Here is a 14,014-nt window from a genome sequence, read left to right as displayed (position 1 = left end):
GGCCTGGTTCGTTACCCAGAACCAAATCCAGTATGGCCTCACCTCTTGTTGGCCTGTCTACATATTGTGTCAGGAAACCCTCCTGCACACATTGGACAAACACCGACCCATCTAACGAACTCGAGCTATAGTTTTCCCAGTCAATATCAGGAAAGTTAAAGGCCCCATAACAATCACCCTATTACTTTCACTCTTCTCCTGAATCATCCTCACAATCCTTTCTTCAATTCCTGCCTCAGGCGACTGTCTGTGTGGAGTTTGTACATTCTCCCCGTGTCTGTGTGGCTTTCCTCCGGGTGCTTCGGTTTCCTCCCACAGTCCAAAAATGTGCAGGTCAGGTGAATTGGCCATGCTAAATTGCCCGTAGTGTTAGGTGAAGGGATAAATGTAGGGGAATGGATCTGGGTGGGTTGCGCTTCGGCTGGTCGGTGTGAACTTGTTGGGCCGAAGGGCCTGTTTCCACATTGTAAGTAATCTAAGAGGGAGACCGTAAATTTCCTCTCAAAAAGGGAACCATACTATCAAGCACAGGCACAAAAGATGGTATTTATTGAGCTGGTCTAAAACAGGTTGGAGCTAAAAGGCCTAAAGTAATTCATTTGTCAACAGAAAATGGGCAGGAGGTGGAACTGTAGCTTGAATTTGTTGCCAGTGATTTCATGAATTGATTTAATCATTTCAACAATGAATGATCCCAAGATGCAGAAATTTGCAGATATTTTTGTTTATTAACAATTGGATTATTGGGGAGGTCCATAAGAGATTCTTCATAGATGTCGATGTTATTTATAATCTTTTTCTTCAGGTTTTCCAGTTTTTACTAAACCCAACACACCGAAAAACCTATTCCATCAGGCACACACCCATGTTCAGATTGAAATTTAGACAATTTATTCGAAGAACAGATTGTCCATTTGGATATAATTGTTAAATAAGCCTGTAGGCCATCCCTCCAGCTATAAATAATCCTCTTATATATTAAGGCCCACACCATCTCCTTAATCTGTTGAAAGATTGATATTGTTTCTACCAATTCAATTCAATGGATGGTTCTAGTGATTTAGCAAAACAAAAGAAAGCCTTGTAATCTTAAGGAAAAAATACAGACCAGATCATCTTAAAGATATCTAGATTCACCAGGTCAGAGAATTGCATTATTAATAATACATTGTGGAGAAATATACAAAACACAGGAATGTTGAGATTAATTCTCTATGCTTTGTTTTCCACATTTTCAGGTCAATGCTAATATTGCAGCTGGACAGGAATCATTTGGCTTGGGGTGCAGTAAGTTCTGAAGCACAAGTCTTCAGTATTATAGCCAGAATGTTGTCAGTACTCAAAGTCTTTACATCTTCCAGTGTGTTCAGCCATTTTTTAATATTATATCATGACTTGGAGGTGCCAGTGTTGAGCTAGGATGGACAAAGTTTAAAAAAAATCACACAACACCAGGTTATAGTCTAACACATTTATTTGGAAGCACTAGCTTTCGGAACATTGCTCCGTCATAACCTGGTGTAGTGTGATTTTTAACTTAAATTACTTGGAGTTAATGGAATTGGCTGTAAATTGTCATCTGTGATTCTGGGGATCATAGAAGGAGGCCACGATGGTTCATCTGTGGCTGAAGAACATATTTTTAGTTGATAATTTTAAAGGATGCTTTTCACATATCTTATAATAATAGCATAGAAACTTAATGTACTCATTACCTACTCTGTAGATTCTACAAACAATGATAATTTAAAGTCAGTAAAGATAGACCATTTAGAAGTCTCTAAAATTCCCACTATAATGACAGATGCTCTTTGCTAGTTTTATTGATTTTTTCCTAAGTAGTCTTGGTTGTTTGTTCAAGCTTATTTCCCATATACTTCTGTCGCATAGACTAGAATGAAAGAGCCTTAAATTATTTATTTATGAATGTGTAAGAGGCTCCAGTTTCAATCAATCATTTGTGTGTTTTCCAAGAAGGTAAGCATTTCTTGTCTACTTTTTTGAGAAAATGGCAACTTGGTTTAGTGACTGCAGTGAGCTCCCTTCTTGTTGTTTTAGCCTTTATCGAGATACACAGCATGATATTGCAATCCACCTAATCCTGTTAATTTAATTTCTTTACAGAGGATGTGTTTCTGATACAGACCAGAGACCATAAAAACCCAGATATTTATGTTTTATTCAGAACTACAAGGTAAACTTCAATCTTCAGCTGACAATTTTGTCACTGCTCTTTTCTAATTCTGATATCTATATGTAAGGCAAGGCAGGAATTCAGATTCATGCTGTTATGGAACAGACTCAAGCTAACAATATGGAACAGGCTGATGCGATAAAGATTCGTGATATAATTATTTAGAAACTTAGCTTCTAAAACAGATAGAACTATATATAATAAAAAGAATAAATTGCAGATGCTAGAGATCTGAAATAAAAACAGAAAGTGTTGGAAAAACTCAACAGGTCTACCAGCATTAATGTGGTGAGTATCAAAGTTAACCAGTTTCCTCATTTCCCCTCCCCCTACCTTACCCCAGTTCCAACCTTCCAGCTCAGCACCATCCTCATGACCTGTCCCATCTGTCAATCTCCCTTCCCACCTATCCGCTCCAACCTCCTCTCCAACCTATCACCTTTACCCCCACCTCCATCCACCTATTGCACCCCAGCCCCACCCCCTCCCATTTATCTCTCCATCCCCAAGGGCTCCAGCCCAAAACGTTGATTTTCCTGTTCCTTTGTCCAACTAGTCCATGCTGACCACGTTCCCAAACTAAACTAGTCCCATTTGTTTCTCCCTCTAAACCTTTCCTATTTATGTACTTATCCAAATGTCTTTCAAATATTGTAACTGGACCTGCAATCCCCACTTCCTCTGAAAGTTCATTCCACACATGAACCACTCTCTGTGTAAAAATGTTGCCCCACCTGTCCTTTTTAAAACATTCTCCTCTTACCTTAAAGTTATGCACGCTAGTTTTGATCTCGCCCACAAAGGGATTAATATGACTCTTGATTGGAATTCTATAGCTCTAGTTTTGACTAGTGTTTCTACATTGTGTATGTTAAGGGGAATTTTGTGGTTTTACTTTTGAGTTCTATAACAGGCCTCACAATTTAAAACTCTGAATTTTTGCAATTTATATTGTAGCTTAGAGTGATTGTGAGTTGAAACTAAAGCTAAAACCCTTTCTCTCACAAATTGTTCCAATGCAGTGTGATGTTTGCAAAGATATGTTGAGCTTAATGTTGCATTCCCACTCACATTCAGTTGAATTTTCTCAGGAGTTGCATTGATTGTAACATAATGGAGCAGAGTCGAAAACCTCAGGGACATCCTGTTACAGATGAATCCATTAGAGCTGCTGGCATTGAAAATAATGTCAGAGACCAGCTAAGGAATAAACTTAATGTCTTTGCAGAAGTGTAGTGCTTGTACTGTTTTGTGGTTGATATGTCTGGGCTTTGCAATCATTTTCCCCATGGAGACCTTACATTCAGTTGTTGTTGCTTCAGGTAAACATTTGATGCAATGTAAAATAAATAAGATTGTTATTTCCAATATAAATCACATGTGGAACTGTAACTGCTACCAGGATAGATTCACTGCTGCAAGCTGTTCTCTGCAGAGCAACTCTGCATATTCATACATCAGGACACCGTCTCTAATTTGTTGGGTTTATAATCTTAGATAAGAGTGTACAAGATCACATGCATTTTCTTTAAATGAGAAAGGTATTGGAAAATAAAGACGCACTCAATCGTCCAATCTAAATTGCAGCTTCTGAACTGTCTGGACTGCATTATTCCAACAATTGTAAACTCAAATGGCAGTGAGATAACATCCTGCAGTAAGTCTCACATTTCCTGCTCTATTAACAAAACTGTATTTCCTCCCAGAACAACTCTACACTCCACCGATTTCAATATTCATTTTGTTAAATTAATTCAAGTATTTAACAGAAGGTTTGTCATTTGAAAACTGTCTGAAGGCCACTGTAGATCGTGGCATATGTGATAACCCCATTATTTTGGCATCATGTTTTTGAAAATGCAACACCCATTGGTAAATCCTTTTCAACCATGGCATACCAGAGTGAGCTTCATCCTCAAATATACTGATGATACATAATGGAGTGTAAGAGGTCAAGCAAGTGATAGGGGCCATCTAGTGAAGAAGTACAAGAGTTTGTTTTTTATTTGTTCATTGGGAGTGGGGGTCACTGGCAAGGCCAGCTTTTACTGCCCATCCCTAATTGCCTTTGGACTGAGCAGCTTGCTGGATCATTTCAAAGAGTAGTTAAAAATCAATCACATTACTCAAGGTCTGAAGTCAAAGTTGGCCAGACTTTGCAGATTTCCCTCTCTCATGGACATTGATGAACCAGAGGCTAGCTTTTAAATCCAGGGATTTTTTAAACTGAATTCAATTTCAAAATGTCTCCATCTGCCATGGTGGGATTCAAATCCATGTTCCCAGTGCATTAGTCTGGAGCTTTTGATTATGAGTGTTGTGACATCTGGGAAGGATGCTGTCTTACAGTGGCCGGGACCTGAGTTCAATTCCAGCCTCGGGTGACTGTCTGTGTGGAGTTTGCACATTCTCCCCGTGTCTGTGTGGGTTTCCTCCCACATTCCAAAGATGTAGAAAATAGGTGAATTGGCCATGCTAAACAGTCCATAGTGTTCAGGGATGTGTGGGTTGGTTCATTAGTCAGGGTAAAATGTAGAATAATAGGGTCGTGGAACACGTTTGGGTGGGGTACTCTTCTGAGGGTCGGTGTGGACTTGATGGGCTGAAGTGTCTGTTTCCATGCTATAGGGATTCTATGAATCAATCTTTGGACATTACTCCTTACTGACATCCCCCATCTAGGGCAGATAATGCACAGTCAATGGCAACCACTCATTATCCCACCAACTCCTCATTTTTACATTTAGCATGCAAACCAACTCCTATTCTTGGAGAGACTTTTCAAGATTCAAATGATGAATTATACATTGATACCAACAGTGCTTCAAAGGAATAAAACAAACTAAAGGAAATAAATCCATACTTGACTCATTATTTATTTGAATAACAAACATCCTAATGATTTAGCTCCAATTTAATGTCAACCTGTATTGATTCTTCTATTCTGACTTCCTTCACATTAGCCAATATGTTCAGCGTCCTGGCTAAAGAAAATGGCAATGAATGCGTATGCTTCTGCCAATGCCGCCCAATTGTCAGGTATCAGAAAACAGGCAAGAGTTTGTTTGAGTTAACTCTCCTTCCTAAATGCATCCTCATGTCTTATCCACCTTGTCTCACTGATACTACTACATTGAAAACTCAGTGTGAGAGGAACACTCTGCAGAAACCTATCCAGTAGTAATAATCAGACAATGGTAAAGTGATGTAGACTCCCAGGTAACTCCAAAACTAAATATGTCAGGCAAAAGAAATCAAGAAATGTTACACTTTTAAATGCATAGTAGAAAAGACTTGAATTTGTGGGATGGACCTGTGTGCAAGTTGACTCTTTCTTATGGTTCAGAAGTACAGGATTGGCTGTGAGCTGCTTCAGGACCACACATCATGAAAGACAAAACATAATGCAAGTTATTAGATATGTACTTACATTGAAAGACTAACTATTGTATCCACTCGTACCTTTTGACAATGCTGAATCTGTATCTCACAGCAATGTATTCCAAGGGTATGCTGTCTGTGTCTATCACATGTCTACTATCCGTGAAGCATTCAATGGACCCTATGCACATAAAGAGGGACCTGAGTACCACTGGGCAGCGTACGAGGGGAAAGTGCCTTATCCAAGACCAGGCTGTGTAAGTGTATTTCATGTTTAAGTTAATATTTTACTGTGTATGAATAACAAATTATTTACCAAATAAATGCAAATGTCAATCCTCAGAGTTTAAATTTCCTAATGTAGTGTAATTACTGAACAATGCAACTATTGTTGGGATGATGGACCCAGGTTTGTGCCTTTAACTCTCTGTAAATAATTCTCGTTCTGAACTGTATGGAGGCACCAAGTAGTGGCCTTAAATATTCATATTACCAAGAGCTCAATTCATATACCATACAATGACTGAAATTTATATAGCACCTTAAATTTGATGAAACATCCAAAACACCTTCCAGGAACATTATAAGCCCAGTATGACCCAAAGGGTGGATGAAGTAAAACAGATGCTCAACAGATTTACAAAGACTTAGAAGGACATTACCAAGACTGGAATGTTTGAGTTAGAAGGAGAGCTTGGATAAGCAGGGACTTTTTTCACTGGAGTTTAGAAAGCTGAGGGATGACTTTATAGAGGTTTATTCTGGATTAGTGGTGCTGGAAAAGCACAGCAGTTCAGGCAGCATCCGAGGAGCAGTAAAATCGACGTTTCGGGCAAAAGCCCTTCATCAGGTACTCCTTCATCAGGCTTTTGCCCGAAACAGAATTTAGAAAAAATTTCTGCCTTAAATCTCCATCTCTCTTCCTATCTATGTCATTGGTGCCTATGTGGACCACAACTTGGGGCTGCTCCCCCTACCCCTCAATCATCTTGGAAAAATGATCAGAGACGTCATGCACCCTGGCACCTGGGAGGCAACACACCAACCGTGAGTCTCTCACATTCCCACAAAACCTCCAATCTGTCCCCCTAACTGTGGTGTCCCCAATGACTAATGCTCTGCTCCTCTTCCCCCTTCCCTTCTCAGCAACAGGGACAGACTCTGTGCCAGAGACTTGTGCCCCATTGCTTATCCTGAAAAGTCGTCATCCCAACAGTATCCAAAGCGGTATACTTGTTGTTGAGGGGAACAACAACAGGGAATCCCTTCACTGCCTGCTGGGTTCACTTTCCATTCCATGACCGTAACCCATCTGCCTTTTTCATGTACCTGAGGTATGTCAACCTCCCGTGACTCCTCTCAATAAACTCCTTTTCCTCCCGAATGATCCGAAGTTAATTCAGTTCCAGCTCCAGTTCCCTAATGCGGTTTTTGAGGAGCTGGAATTGGGTGCATTTCCCACAGATGTAGTCAGCAGGTATATTAGTGGTGACCTTTACCTCCCACATTCTACAGGAGGAACTTTCAAATGCCCTAACCTCCATTCCCATTATTCTAAATTTCCAACGCGACTATTGAAAACCACAAAAAAAAACTAGTCACCTTACCAATTGGCGCACAGAACCTTTTTTTGGTTAGAGGAGGATGGGTGGGAGACATTACCTGAGTAATGTTTCGGGTAAAGCAAACGCCCAAATATATAACCTTAGGCAGCAGTCCTGCTCCTGCTCAGCCTGCACTCCACCTATACACAGGGTAAGTTTTTATACTTTATGTTTACCTTCCCATAGGCCCCTGGTCCTCGCTGCCACTCCTCCCACTGCAACTGCCACCCAAAAAATGAAGACCACTGAAGTATCAACACGAAATGTCACAAATGGCAATTTGGTAACCTGTGAACAAAAACAAGTTTGCAAAAACAATGTCCTGATCATAATTCATCATATCTGGATTATCATTAAATAAAGTTGTTCCTGGCAATAATGATTATTGAGGAGAAAGTGAGGACTGCAGATGCTGGCGATCAGAGCTGAAAATGTGTTGCTGGAAAAGCGCAGCTGGTCAGGCAGCATCCAAGGAGCAGGAGAATCGACATTTCGGGCATGAGCCCTTCTTCAGTATGCTTTCAGCACTGACCTAAGGAAATCAAAGTGAGCAAGTTAAATATTCATGAGGATGCAGAGAATGTCCTTTCCCACACTGCCACTAATTTTACGGGTTGCAGAACCATCTCATTTATAATTCAAAGAAAGACTTTTGTGAAATTCTTTAACCACTAAAGGGTTCCTTCAATAAGAAACAATGCCAAGAACCGAACCTGTTCAAATGCACCGTTGAATGTTTAAATGGGTTAATTACCCAGTATTATTGGATTAACAGTAACTATGTGTAATCCTCCTAATCCTTTAAGATTCAATTCATGGAAAGAGGTCATTCCCCTTTCCTCTCCTGTTCTCTTGGCTCCTGCCCTTCAGACTTACCCAGATGATATATGCACCAAGTCCACATTTGGGAAGCTGTTGGTACATTGCATGGAATGACCAGTTTCACAGTCAGTGTGGTATCCCTGACAATCACTCCTCACGTTTATACAGCTTTGACTGGAACTCAGTTTTAGAATCATGTTGAAATAAAAAGATTATCTTTCAGGATCGGTAAGAGTCTCCACATATCCTAATGAGAGCCAGCCAAACCTAAAACTACCACATACATCATCAGAACAGATTTGTTCTCACTGGGAGCTTTATCCATTCTTCAAAAAAAGTTGCTGAAGCAGGAATTGTCTTTCTCCAGAAAGAGGACATATTCACCAGTTTGATTTTGTTTTTTACTGAGAAATTGGAAAACAATTTCTCCCTAAAATATTAATTTGTCTTTGAGTAATCGAAACTGATTCTGGTCAATGTTCCATCAAAGATTCTGCAGTCTGCGGCCACCTCTTTTCTACAGATGACCATTGAACATTCAATCACACCTTCCCTTGAAAGAAAGACACAATGACAATGAGAGTTCCCCAGCTATCTGATACTGTACTCAGATTCCAGGGGAAATAGGAAAATGTTGAAACATTATGCTAATTAAATTGAGTGAACATTAGACAATGTTGATTAAAAAAAACGATGAATAACTTTCTACCTTTTCAAAAGTCTCACTCTTGATTGAGCTTTTGAATGCATAATCAAACATATCGTTGACTGTCACATTTCAGTATGAATGATATTTCTGTTTCTTAGATGTAACTGGCCTTTCAGTAGAACAGAGATGGAGTATCAGTACAATAAGCCATACCTTTGATAGATGCTGCTTTAATTCCCCTCCTTTTCTTGGAGTTTGACCCGAACTGCCCATCGTAGTAGAGGACCAAATGGAGGAGAGGCCCCTGTCAGAGGTTGTGAGGAGAAGGAAATTGCCATGTATCTGAGTTGGTGTTATATTGGGAAATACCTACGTTTACAGCTCAGGATCACTGAATTTCACAGAAGCCAATTCTTATTTGGAATCAAATTTATTGAGATTTATTGCATTTAATAATCAGGAAGATGAAATGAAAATAAATCTTTTGACTTTGACCTGAACGGGTCCTGACTAATGCATCCTCTCAAAACATGCATAATATAACTGGAGGTTAGAATGTAACCCTCCAATAGTGACCTCCACCCGAACAAGACTTGTAAAAGGAAAACAGTACCAAACCAGCACTGGTGAATGGCTTAAAGCTGTAAAAGTGCTCTGCCTAAAGCATGTAATTACATGTCAGAAGCATTACATTTTGTTTTCAGGGTGGAGAAAATGATGGTTCAATGGTTTAATAAGATGTTATTTCACTTCTGGGATCAGATCCAAATAGATGAGGTGAAAACCTCTCGCTTATATATCTAAATGAAGTGTCTGGGCTTGTGCAGTGAATTCTGAGCAGATGTAAGAATTTGTCAAGAAGCAAACAAATATGATTCCCATTAAAGGTAATGATGATACTACAAAGCACCCAGGGAATATGGATATTGGGAATGCCCTGTTAATCTGTAGAGGCACCATTCCATATCTGGGAATTTAGAGAGACCGGGCCCTGCCTGGTATCTGATCTATTCCATGTCTAAGCTTTAATACAATCAATGGAATCAGAGAGTTGGGGGAGGTGCAGTGTAAACTGGTATGTTTGAGTGTATAATGCAATAGTGACACACTGTATACATCATGATGGGAAATGAAATCATCTTGCTGTCTCTCAGTGTCAGAGCAGGATGATACCACAGTAAGATATTTTTGACTAAATTCAGTGACGACCCTCTGTCACCAGTCTTTTTTAGCAGCACAATGAGACCAACAATATTTCCAGATTGTACCTCCATAACCAGCCCTCTCTCATCTGTAACCTTTCTGGTCCAGCACACACCAATCTGGTAATTGTCCCTTGAGTAGCTCTGCATCAGTCTTTATTCATGTTACTTATTGTTACCACTTGGTCAAGTTTCAATTCCATAAAATCCTGTTTTTGGTGCTCAATTGGAAAATCATCCAGGCTTGGGCTGATAAGTGGCAAAGAAACTTTATGCCACACAAATGCCAGGCAATAACCATTTTCAATAAAATAACCACCATCACCACATCTCTCACTATCAAAATCTTGGGGGTTACCATTCACCAGAAACTCAACTGGATTCACCAGATAAATATAGTGGCCCCAAGAATAGATCAGAGGCTAGGAATACTGTGACGAATAACTCATCTCCTGACTGGGTAAAAACTGTCCAATATCTAAAAGGCACAAGTCAGGAGTGTGATGGAATACTCCCTACTTGCTGGGATGGGTGTAGCCCCAAAAACATTCAAGAAGCTTGACATCATCTAGGACACAGCAGCCCACTGGATTGGCTCCACATTCATAAACATTCACACCCTCCAGCACAGACACTCAGTAGCAGCAGTGTGTGCTATCTGGTATCCTGTCCTTCTCCTCCACACTCAGATGTAATCTGGATGTTGACTGATAATCAGTAGGCACTGTCTCTGCTGACAGCTCACCCTTCTATTTAACCTCACTTATCCTCCACATACACCAAGCCTGCTCTTGGTCAAATCCAAATATTAAACATCATTTGACTTAGGATGTTCCAAATGGAAATCCTTCAGTGTGAATCATAGAACATAGAACATAAAACATTACAGCACAGTACAGGTCCATAAACCCTCAATGTTGCACCGACCTGTGAAATTAATCTGATGCCCCTCTAACCTACACCATTCCATTATTATCCGTATGTGTGTCTAATGCCCATTTAAATGCCCTTCTTTTCAGCGAGTCTACTACAATTGCAGGCAGTGTGTTCCACGCCCCTACTACTCTCTAAATACAGAAACTACCTCTGATATCTGTCCTACATCTATCACTCCTCAATTTAAAGCTACATTCCCTCGTGTTAGCCTTCACCATCCAATGAAAAAGGCTTTCACGATCCAGCCTATCTAACCCTCTGATTATCTTATACGTCTCGATTAAGTCACCCTCTTAACATTCTTCTCTCCAATGAAAACAGTCTCAGTTCCCTCAGCCTTTCCTTATAAGACCTTCCCTCCATACCAGGCAACATCCTAGTAAACCTCCTCTGAACCCTTTCCAAAGCTTCCACATCCTTCGTATAATGTGGTGACCAATAGACAATAGACAATAGACAATAGGTGCAGGAGTAGGCCATTCTGCCCTTCGAGCCTGCACCGCCATTCAATATGATCATGGCTGATCATTCCTAATCAGTATCCTGTTCCTGCCTTATCTCCATAACCCTTGATTCCACTATCTTTGATAGCTCTATCCAACTCTTTCTTAAATGAATCCAGAGACTGGGCCTCCACTGCCCTCTGGGGCAGAGCATTCCACACAGCCACCACTCTCTGGTTGAAGAAGATTCTCCTCATCTCTGTCCTAAATGGTCTACCCCATATTTTTAAGCTGTGTCCTCTGGTTCGGCACTCACCCATCAGTGGAAACATGTTTCCTGCTGCCAGAGTGTCCAATCCTTTCATAATCTTATACGTCTCAATCAGATCCCCTCTCAGTCTTCTAAACTCAAGGGTATACAAGCCCAGTCGCTCCAGTCTTTCAGTGTAAGGTAATCCTGCCATTCCAGGAATTGACCTCGTGAACCTACGCTGCACTCCCTCAATAGCCAGAATGTCTTTCCTCAAATTTGGAGACCAGAACTGCACGCAGTACTCCAGGTGTGCTCTCACCAGGGCCCTGTACAGCTGCAGAAGAACCTCTTTGCTTCTATACTCAATTCCTCTTGTTATGAAGGCCAGCATGCTATTAGCCTTCTTCACTACCTGCTGTACCTGCATGCTTGCCTTCATTGACTGGTGTACAAGAACACCCAGATCTCTCTGTACTGCTCCTTTACATAAATTGATTCCATTGAGGTAGTAACCTGTCTTCCTGTTCTTCCCACCAAAGTGGATAACCATACATTTATCCACATTAAACTGCATCTGCCATGCATCTGCCCACTCACCTAACTTGTCCAGGTCACCCTGTAATCTCCTAACATCCTCATCACATTTCACCCTGCCACCCAGCTTTGTATCATCAGCAAATGTTCTAATGTTATTGCTAATACCATCTTCTATATCATTAACATATATTGTAAAAAGCTGCGGTCCCAGCACGGATCCCTGCGATACCCCACTGGTCACTGCCTGCCATTCCGAAATGGAGCCGTTTATCACTACCTTTTGTTTCCTATCAGCCAACCAATTTTCAATCCAATCTAGTACTTTGCCCCCAATACCATGCACCCTAATTTTACTCACTAACCTGCTGTGTGGGACTTTATCAAAAGCTTTCTGAAAGTCCAGGTACACTACATCTACTGGATCTCCCTCGTCCATCTTCAGAATTACATCCTCAAAAAATTCAAGAAGATTAGTCAAGCATTAGTCCCCTTCATAAATCCATGCTGACTCTGACCTATCCTGTTACTACTATCCAGATGTGCCGTAATTTCATCTTTTATAATAGACTCCAGCATCTTTCCCACCATTGAGGTCAGACTAACTGGTCTATAATTTCCTGCTTTCTCTCCCACTTTTCTTAAAAAGTGGTATAACATTAGCCACTCTCCAATCCTCAGGAAGCGACCCCGAATCTATCGAACTCTGGAAAATAATCACCAATGTATCCACGATTTCCTGAGCCACCTCCTTCAGTACCCTGGGATGCAGACCATCAGGCCCCGGAGACTTATCAACCTTCAGACCTAACAGTCTCTCCAACACCAAATCCTGGAATGTGGAACCTTATCAAACACCTTACTGAAGTCCATGTACACCACACCAACTGTTTTACCTTCATCCACCTGTTTTGTTACCTTCTCGAAGAATTCAATAAGGTTTGTGAGGCATGACCTACCCTTCACAAAACTATGTTGACTATGCCTAATCAAATTATTCCTTTCCAGGTTATTATAAATCCTATCTCTTATAACCTTTTCCAACACCTTACCCACAACTGAAGTAAGGCTCACTGGCCTATAATTACCAGAGTTGTCCCGACTTCCCTTCGTAGACAAGGGAGCAACATTTGCTATCCTCCAGTGTTCTGGCGCTACTCGTGTTGACAATGATGACATCAAGATCAAAGCCAAAGGCTCTTCAATCTCCTCCCTGGCTTCCCAGAGAATCCGAGGATAAATCCCTTCTGACCCAGGGGTCTTATCTATTTTTATATCTTCCAAAATTGCTAAAAGCTCCTCGTTGTCAACTTCAATCCCATCTAATCTTGTAGCCTGTATCTCTGTATTCTCACTAACATTGCCCTTTTCCAATGTGAATACTGACAAAAAGTATTCATTAAGTGCTTCCCCAGGTCCTCAGATTCCACACAAACTTGCCACTACTATTATTGGTCCTAATCTTACCCTGGTCATTCTTTTATTCCTGATATACCAATCAATGTCTACAAACCAGGTGAGCTAACTCAAGGTCAGTTTTCTCCACGTTTTAATCTAGAAGATCTGATTGGACAATGCCAGCTACCAATCTGAGGAAATGTAGTTCTGGACTAAAAGTTAATTCTGCTCTCTCTCCACACATGCTGCTGGACCTGCTGAGTTTCTCTAAGAATTTATATTTCTGTTTGTTTCAGATCTCCAGCATCTGCAGTTCTTTGTTTTATTTATCTAATTGCTCATATGGTTTCAAAATGTTAACTCACCAGACAGTTTGAATCAGATCTGGGACCGTTTGGTGTGTCAAATTCAGCACGCTATCCAAATGGTACCTTGCACAATAATCAATGAGGCACTCCTATAAAATTTCTGAGCTCACCGCAACAGCAGAGAATGTTAGATTCTGGAAGAGTAACATTGACTAATGGCTCCATTATAACGATGACGCTCTCTAGTATGATTTTAATGTCCAGTAGCTCGAAGAGATTGTTCTGCTTTG

At 40.6% G+C, this 14,014-nt stretch overlaps 1 protein-coding gene across 1 annotated transcript in view; it reads left to right on the top strand.

Annotated features, from left to right (window-relative positions):
* sema3e (sema domain, immunoglobulin domain (Ig), short basic domain, secreted, (semaphorin) 3E) overlaps positions 1 to 14,014 on the top strand; it is a 311,047-nt gene that overhangs the window by 246,877 nt on the left and 50,156 nt on the right. Inside the window, exons 9-10 of the mRNA XM_043714219.2 lie at positions 2,125 to 2,194; positions 5,688 to 5,832. Of these exons, the coding sequence (XP_043570154.2) occupies positions 2,125 to 2,194; positions 5,688 to 5,832 (215 nt within the window). The remainder of the gene's footprint in view (positions 1 to 2,124; positions 2,195 to 5,687; positions 5,833 to 14,014) is intronic.

Source organism: Chiloscyllium plagiosum, unplaced genomic scaffold (genome assembly GCF_037043375.1).
Source record: "Chiloscyllium plagiosum isolate Xiang-an unplaced genomic scaffold, Cpla_swu_hap1 HiC_scaffold_23, whole genome shotgun sequence".
Classification (NCBI taxonomy): domain Eukaryota; kingdom Metazoa; phylum Chordata; class Chondrichthyes; order Orectolobiformes; family Hemiscylliidae; genus Chiloscyllium; species Chiloscyllium plagiosum.
Note: the sequence above shows the minus strand (reverse complement) of the source record. Positions and strands in the feature narration are given on the sequence as shown.